The 8,929-nt window shown below is 43.4% G+C and overlaps 1 protein-coding gene across 8 annotated transcripts in view; it reads left to right on the top strand.

Moving 5' to 3' along the window:
• Positions 1-8,929, top strand: part of PCGF6 (polycomb group ring finger 6) — a 49,421-nt gene that overhangs the window by 692 nt on the left and 39,800 nt on the right. For 4 of the 8 annotated variants that reach the window (XM_056529670.1, XM_056529669.1, XM_056529668.1 and 1 more), the window contains exon 2: positions 4,201-4,468. In XM_056529670.1, coding sequence (XP_056385645.1) covers positions 4,310-4,468 — 159 coding nt within the window. In that variant the 5' untranslated portion in view covers positions 4,201-4,309. Of the gene's footprint in view, positions 1-21; positions 227-4,200; positions 4,469-8,929 lie in introns of those variants that run through there. The other 4 variants (XR_008846163.1, XM_056529667.1, XM_056529672.1 and 1 more) reach the window with 3 other exon arrangements.

Genomic DNA, 8,929 nt, shown 5'->3' with positions numbered 1-8,929 from the left:
TAGGGGGAGGAGTGACGGGCGGCGGGGGGTGTAAGCTCTACGGTGTGGACGGAAACATACGGGCGCTACTGGCGGGAACCGGCTATATGCAAACCGTATCAGTGCTCCAGGTCACGTGACGCGGTTTTGAATCTAGAACTAGATGCACATGTTGCGGTTTATCGCTTCTAGACTTTTGACAGACCTTTCAGTTAACCCCTTCCTGACGCAGCAGTTGTTGGTGACGGTGTGTTTGTATCTATAGTTATTTTATTTTCGTCTTTCCCAACCAGTGTGCCTCCAGCTGTTGCAAAACTACAATTCCCAGCATGCCCGGACAGCCGAAGGCTGTCCGGGCATGCTGGGAATTGTAGTTTTGCAACAGCTGGAGGCACACTGGTTGGGAAAGACTGCATTACAAGATCTATAAGAGGCTGTAGGTTTGTTTTTTGTTTTTTTGTGGGGAAGACTTGTATTTTATTTTTTATAATTTTGTAATTATGAGTTTTTAGATTTAACTTTTACATTTTAACTTGAAAACTGTTGGGCAGTGTTTTTTGTTTTTTCTCTGACGTCATTTATTGTGCTGTATAAATGACATGTAAACTGTATACAATGTTGCCATGTGGGTTTTATGGGAATTTTTTTTTTTTTTTTTTTTTTTTTTATCCTTCAAATCAAACGCTGGTGTGAATTCTGCTTTAAGTTTCCACATGAACAATTAGCGCAGATCCTTTCTTTCAATGGTGGCTGCTCCTCCGTTTACTCAGGTGTTTCCCAACCAGTGTGCCTCCAGCTGTTGCAAAACTACAACTCCCAGCCTGCCCCCGACTTCGACTTTGGCTGTCCGGGCATGCCGGGAGTTGTAGTTTTGCAACAGCTGGAGGCACCCTGGTTTGGAAACACTGGTTTACACAGCAAACTTTCTGTTAGCAATTTCCACTGCTAATCTGATTTCCGAAGCTTTATATTGGTGCCAAATTCCATGCAAAATAAAAACCCAATTTGAACGGCGTAGATCCACTGGGGAAATTCCTTCCAGAATTAGTCTGCACATCTGGCGGAAATTCAGATTCTGACCTCTGCAGAGAGAATTGACACCGTCAGTTCTTTCTGCAGAATCCGTTCAGAAATGCACTGCCGTCTATGAACTTTTCGGAGCGGTGTTTGCACAGTCATTCCACTAAAATTACGCCATGTACACCAGGGGTGTGGAAATGTTATAAAAAACTACTTGTCCACGGGACTAAAATGGAGCAAAATCTACTTGTCCCCCATGACGGTCCACTTGTCCGGGACAATTTTCGCTTTTACGCTCTAATTTTTTCCTCCTCGCCCTATAATAGCCATAAATACCTACTATAAGGACACCTTTTAATTTTTCAATAACATATTCTCTGAACATATATATATCTATATATATATATTTGGGGAAGTGAAATTGAAATAGTAAAAGATAATTTTGCAGATTTGGTGGTTTTCTTTTCTGCGCCATTTACCTTGTGGTTGAGGTAACATGTTAGTTTTATACTTTAGGCGCCTGATTACAGCGATACCAGATTTGTATCGTTTACATCATGTTTTACTAATTCTGAACTTTTTCTAATTTTTTAACCCCTGTAGCTTTATTTTTTTTCCGCATACCAGGCTGTATGAGGGCTCATTTTTTGCGCCATAATCTGTTTTTTGTATCGGTACCATTTTGGTATTGATCTGACTTTTTAATCGCTTTTTAACTTTTTTTTCTGGGATATTATAAAAATTGCAAATCTGTGGTTTGGTATTTTTTTTACATTTACCGTACGGGATACATAATGTTATATTTTAATAGGTTACGCACAAAGCGATACCAAACATGTTTATTTTTATTATGTTTGCATGTTTTTGTATAGGAAAAGGGGGTGATTTGAACTTTTAACATGGAAGGGGTTAATGCAGCGGTCTTCAAACTGTGGCCCTCCAGATGTTGCAAAACTACAACTCCCAGCATGCCCGGACAGCCAACGGCTGTCCTGGCATGCTGGGAATTGTAGTTTTGTAACATCTGGAGGGGAACAGTTTGAAGACCACTGGGTTAATGTGTCTTTCAAACTTTTATTAAAACTTTTTTATTTTTTTTTACACTTTATTAGACTTATAGGAGGAATCATTAGATTCCTCAGACAGATGAATAGAGTTCTATTGAACTCTATTAATCTGTGTGCTCTGTGATCCATTGATAGAGCCTGGTCCAGCCAGGATCTATCAATAACAGAGCGGGACAGGAGGAAGCAGAGGTAAGTCCTCCGGCTACCTCCATAGTGGATCTTCCCCCGCGATTGCGCTGCGGGGGGGGCGATCCACCCCACTAGCCCACCAGGGAGCATTCACATCTCCCTATAGACGCCGCTGTCAGCTTTGACAGCAGCGATCTAAAGGGTTAATAGCCAGCCGCGGCGATCGCCGCATGCTGGCTATTAGCGGCGGCCCCCGGCTACTGAGAACAGCCGGGTGCCGCAGAGTATGGAGCGGGCAGGAATCCCGAGCCCGCTCCATACTCCCCTGTGAGCGCCACATACAGTCTCCCCGTGCAGACGTGCAGATGCAGAGGACGCCTTAGGCCATGTTCACATGGCATAAAATGTGTAGAATGTCCGCTCGGAAAACACGCCAGATCTGATGGGCACTAGGACCACTCGGAAATGCACTGGTTCATGGACAGCAATGCATTTTCAAGCAAAATCCGAAAAAGGAATATACAGTTCAAGTCTGTTTTTTTGTTTGTTTGTTTTTTGCTTTTGCTTGAACCAGGAGATTTCCATGTCAGATGTTCTTGGGAATCTGAATTTCTGTGGCAGAAACATCTGGTGCAGAAATTCCACTAGGTGAACAGTGAAGCAGAATCCTATTGAAATCAATGGGAATTTGCTGGAGCAGAATATTCCTGCAGAATTCTGCACATAGTCTTAGGGCTCGTTCACACGAGCAGATTTATTTGCGGGTTTCCCGCTGTGGAATTTCCACAGCAGAAAATTTGCCACAAGTCCTAATAAAGTCAATAGGGTTTGCAGCGTATTTTCCACAGCAGAAATTCTGAAGCCAAAAATCTGTCCTCAGAGAACCCACCCCCTTTCAATCACGCAGCGGGAAACCCACAAATAAATCAGATCGTGTGAACGAGCCCTTAGGGTGTGTTCACACCTGCGTATTTTGTTGCACTGAAGCGATGTGCGAGTTGCTGCGCATGCGCGGGGTACTCACACACATCGTGGACGTTCCCACTGCTCCATGAGCTAGGCCGAGAGCTGCCGTGATGTGCAAGTGTACTGTGCATGCGCATGGCGACTCGCACATCAGTGTGTCTGCTCGTAGCGGTGTATTGCCGCTCCGATCAGACACATGTAAAGCCACCATGCAGCGGTCCTTCAGCAGCAGATCCACAGCGTAAAATATGCTGTGGGTCCGCTCATGTGAACGTACCCTTAGGGTGCGTTCACATGTGCGTATTTTTGCTGTAGCAGATTTTCCTACCAATTGAAGTCAATGGGCAGCAAATCTGCAGCAAAAATACGCACGTGTGAATGCACTCTAAGGGTATGTTCACACGAGCGGATTTGCAGCGAATTTTACGCTGCAGATCCGCTGCTGAAGGACCCTCTGTATTCTGCCTGTACATGTGCCTGCTCGGAGCGGCAATACTCCGCTACGAGCAGCCACAGTGGGATGTGCGAGTCGCCATGCGCAGTATACTCGCACATGGCGGCAGCTCTCGGCCTAGCTCATTGAGCAGGGTGAGCGGCTGCAATGTGTGCGAGTACACCGCGCATGCGCGGCGACTCGCACATCGCTTCAGTGTGTCTGCACATAGCGGCGTATTGCCGCTATGAGCAGGTACATGTGAAGGCAGAATACAGAGGGTCCTTAAGTGGTGGATCCGCAGCGAAATACGCTGCGAAAATCTGCTTGTGTGAACGTACCCTTTAGGGTGTATTCACACATTCTGTATCCTGCACATATTTGAAGCTGCAGATTTCGATGTAAATGAAATGATTGAACACAGCTTTAAATATCTGTGTGAGTAGATCCTTACTCATATACAGTCCTGTTATTCCTGCTCCTTAATAATAAAGCTCGATTCTCTGTTGCTGGCAGGACGCCAGCTATAGCAGAGTGTGCAACCAGTACAGGTACATTATTACCCCAGTTCCATCCTAATACATGGTTCTTGTGATCTTTCCTCAGAAGGCGCTAAACATGGAAAGCTTCAGGTCACGACTGTAGTCAGCGCAGATCTGTGTAAAGAAGAAAGTGCACTGCTGTTTGTGGAGTTTTTGCTGGCAGTACGGCAGGAATGGCGCTGGAATTTGGTAAACCGGTGAAGTGTGAGGACGAAGAGGAGGGTACGGGGACCTCTCTGAACTTCACGGCCACCAACATCATCTGCTCTTCGTTTGGGGAGGAATATGTTGGATGTAGCGGGATCGAGGGAGTGCAGTACGGGGGCAACGAGGTGAGAGTGGTCACATGGTCTTTGGTGTGGTGACTTCACATGCTTGCTAAAATTGTGTTCATTTTGTGGTCACGTGACAGTGACCTGGTCAGGTGACAATAGTAAGAAGGGTAAAATAGAACAAGTGTGTAAAAGTTGTCTGGGTCATGTATGAAGCTGAGAAGATGGCACACGAACAGATAGTGTGTAACGTGGCCCTACAGTATAATTACCACACCCGACTTTGTGCTGGGCTGTCTAGTTACCAAACAAGGCATTCATCGCCTGGTGGGGGGGGATGGTATTGGACACTATTTTAACTTTTATCACCTATGCACATACTTGGGTGTCTTAAAGTTGGCTTAGTAACACGACCGCCCAGCATGTAGTTGCGTCTCTTCATGCCTGATGTGAAGATGGTGTGATAGGGTAACATTGGAGGGATATTTTAGTGTCAGAACATATAGGAATGAGACTGTGGACATCAACCAGTGAGCAACATTTCCCAGTGCACTAAAGCTGACCGTACACATCAGCCATGAATGGGATGATCATCTGTCTTGAGTGTATGTGGCTCACCAGATTTTTTTCTCAGGAATTTTGGATGTTCACATATGAGGTCCTTTGTCCTAGCAGCAGATTAAAGGGTTCTTTCTATCTGGACATGTATGTCATATCCACAGGACATGTTCAAAATGTCTGATCTAACCTATCCCGAGATAAAGGGTCGCCCCCGGCCTGCTTTGTGGTAACCAGAAGTGCCTGGAAAGCCAAAAACAGCCAAGTGGGCTGTTTTGTGCATTTTAGATAACTCCCATTGCTGTTAATAGTAGTTGTGCAAACAGCATAGCGCCGTGAGCTGCACTGTTAATACACTTTTACATTTTACTTTATACAAGCTGCACAACAGCAAATTTCTTAAAAAGTTCACGTCACACATTTTGTGCTGGTGTCTAAAATGCCAAAAGTATTTTTCTAGTAGCTCAGCAGAGCTGATTGTGACACCCATAGTGAAATCACAGTGTCCAGATCAGCTGAGAGGACTGCCAAAGGGTTAGCGTTTTATTTATAGTTCCATAGTTCACATAGTTCCATTTTCTTGCTTTGCTCTCTAGTGCTATAGTTTTGTCATCCCATGTCACCACCCGTGCTAAGGTTTCCCTCGATGCATGATGCAATGGATTTGTTTATAACCTTCACAGTTCTTAATATGTCTAAGGGCTCGTTCACATTAACGTCTGCCCCCGTTAATAAATGCCCGTTATCAATCTGTTTGATAATTTTTAAATGGGTTGCAAACGGCTGTAAAATAATCCCATTGATCTAATTGGGATTTTTTTACAATCCTTTATCACCCGTTTGCTTCCTGTTCTGTTTTTTCTTTTGTTTGTTTTTTACGGGAAAAAGACGTTGCATGCAGTATTTTTTCTCCCGTCAAAAATAACGGATTAGAAACGGATATTATAAATCTAACATTGAAGTCTATGGCAAACGGATGAACCTTTAATGTCATCAGTTTGCACCCGGTTTATAATATCCGTTTTTGAAGTGCTGCAGGGGGGGCAATATGTATAGCTAGCGCAGCGGGGGGCCATGCATATAGCGCTATATGTCTGCCCCCCGCTGCGCTAACTATATATCTTGTCTTGAAAATGGGGTGTTTTTTTTTTGTTATAAGAAAAGGGCTTTTTTATGTTTAAAAAAATATATATTTTTTTTATTTAACTTTTTTACTTTTTTGAGAAGGGGAGTGATTCCAATATTTTTTTTGTTGAAAAGGGGGTTAATTCACATTATTTTTACAATAATAAAGGAGCGAGGATCGGACGCACGGAGCACGATAAGGGACCTCCGGCCATCCTCACAGCGATCGGGATACCGCGATTACTCTCCGGGGATCCCGACCAGCATCCCTGAGCTAACCAGCAGTTAACTTCAGGACTTTTAGATGCCGGGACCAACTTTGATTGTGGCGTCTAAAGGGTTAATGCAGATGCTGGCTATGATGCGTGCTCGGGAGCGGTGAGTGCAGGCGGCTTACCGCACCTCCGTGATACCAGGTATCTGATTAGGTATCGGGGACATTTACATGGGATGTCCCGATACCAGGATCGGTATCGGGACATCCCTAGCTAGCGCAGCGGGGGCAAGATAAATGTCTAGCACAGTGGGGTTTCAGACATTTAGCGCTATATGCCTGGCCCCCGCTGCACTAGCTATAGATAATGCCCCCCTGCAGCGTTTCATTACGTATGGTCCTCACAGCGCATCAGGGCAGCCGGGGAACGCAGCAAAATGCTGTCTGCCAGTGTAGTACATAATCCTCAGTGACTGACTTTAAAAACCCTGCCTGGAGCCCTGTATGGCCATTTGGTGCCGGCCATTCAGGGCTCCTGACCGGGTATTTGAAACTGAAAGTAAACCTATATACATCACAGGGGAACGGAGAATGCCGCTGCTCTCCTGGTTATTAACTTCTGATCGCATCGGGTCTCAAAAGTGAGACCCGGTGCGATCAATCCCTCAGCCCCTCTACTACTACCCCAACATGGAACCAACTCTGTTCCATGATGGGGATAGTAGTACAAACACTTATGTAGCCTCCCCAGCAGACTCCCGCAGCCAGGAAACTACTACTCTCATCATGGAAAGGAGTCTGTGCCATTATGGAAGTCTGTAGGCGCCTGATACTAACGGATGGAAAACTGATGCAAAAGAATGCCACTTAATGGCATCCCTTTGCATCAGTTTGCATCCGTTAATAGAATGGTCCATTTAGGAGGCAATAATGGAGAAGATCTGGATGGGGATGACTGCCATGTGAACCTAGCTTGAATGATTGGGCATTTACGTACTTTTTTGCTTTCAATTTTCTTTATTTCTTTTTGTATTTGCAAAATTAATTTAATAAAAAAATAGTTATTTATAAAATGTCCTATTAAATAAAAATGATATTAATGAAAACTACAGACTTTGGTGCAAATAATGAGTCCTCCTATAGCCCCGTGTACGGCAAAAAAAATTAGTTGTAGGGGTCAGTAAGCACTGATGAAGCAGTGAGATAGTAATAAAACGTCACTTTTATTTCTCCATTTTAAAAAAAAAAGTATTGAGGAAAAAATGTATAGATCCACACAAAGCAATCATACTATGGTGAACAACAAAAAGTGTGCACAAAAAAAAATAAAAAATGTCTTTAAGACACGATAAAAGTGCCGGCACACTTTTGTGCACACTTTTTGTTGTTCACCATAGTATGATTGCTTTGTGTGAATCTACATTTTTTCCTCAATACTTTTTTTTTTTTAAATGGAGAAATAAAAGTGACGTTTTATTACTATCTCACTGCTTCATCAGTGCTTACTAAAATTGAGAGTGAGAATATCTTCTATACAACTGTGTTATACACGGATCAGTGCAATATATTATAGGGGTCAGACGAGGACAATTTTAAGCATACCAGTTTTCTTACAAAAAGTAATAATTTTTTTTTTCTATAGTAGTAAAATGTAACAAAACTTATATAAATTGGGTATCATTTTAATCGTATTGATTTACAGAGTAAAGTAAACACAGGTTTTGATAAATCTTCCTTTTTTTTTGCGCACGTTATTATATTTAGGCTAAGTTCACACTTCATATAATTTCCTGATGTATTTTTTCTTGCCATGTTCACACATATAGATGACTGTATACTGTATGCTTTCCCCCTGGAGTTAACTAATGCTATACAATATACAATGTATACCTCCTGCCCAGCATGAGCTGTATAGCTGTGGGCACAGCTCAGTCTTTCTAGGAGCAGGGACTCTTTCATTATGGATATAGGAGTCCAGGCTCCTGCATAGTATACAGCGCTGCTATGTGCACTTCTGTTTACTATATGGCTAGGGAAGGTAAGTAATGATGCTATGCACTTTGTTTTTGTATATGCTATGCATGACTACTTACCTCCTTACACTCTGAGGACCTGTTATCGCCATAGACTAGTAATAAATCACACAATCTCCAGGAGGCCTGGCTATGCTGCAGTGGTTGGGGGAATAGCATTACTTTACCATTACGTTACTTTCTACCGACCCACATCAGTATAACCACGTCCCCTGGAGGCCATGTGTATTGTCTCTGGCCATATAGAATGCTGGGAAAGGTCAGAGACAACAGTAAAATAGAAAGACTTGCGCTACAGCACTTCCAGGTGCGGGTCCCATGTGTTAAAACAGGACAAAGTTGCCCTCGGAGCTAATTAAAGCATATTATACAGTATTATAACTTGACATCATGGGCTTAGAGGCTGAAGAGAAAAATCCCGGAATGCCCCTTTATGGGGTAGCAAAGGAGGTTTTCCAGAAAATATAATATAAAAGTGAACCAGGGTGCTATAAAATAAGAGAAGAACGCATTCTCATGTGCCTGTGAGCCACACTATTTAATGCTGGTTCCTGTGATGTCCCTGTAGGAACTGCCTGCTGAGCCAGTCGC

Source organism: Hyla sarda, chromosome 7 (genome assembly GCF_029499605.1).
Source record: "Hyla sarda isolate aHylSar1 chromosome 7, aHylSar1.hap1, whole genome shotgun sequence".
Lineage (NCBI taxonomy): Eukaryota > Metazoa > Chordata > Amphibia > Anura > Hylidae > Hyla > Hyla sarda.
The sequence above is the reverse complement of the archived record's forward strand: the minus strand, read 5'-3'. Positions and strand labels throughout refer to the sequence as shown.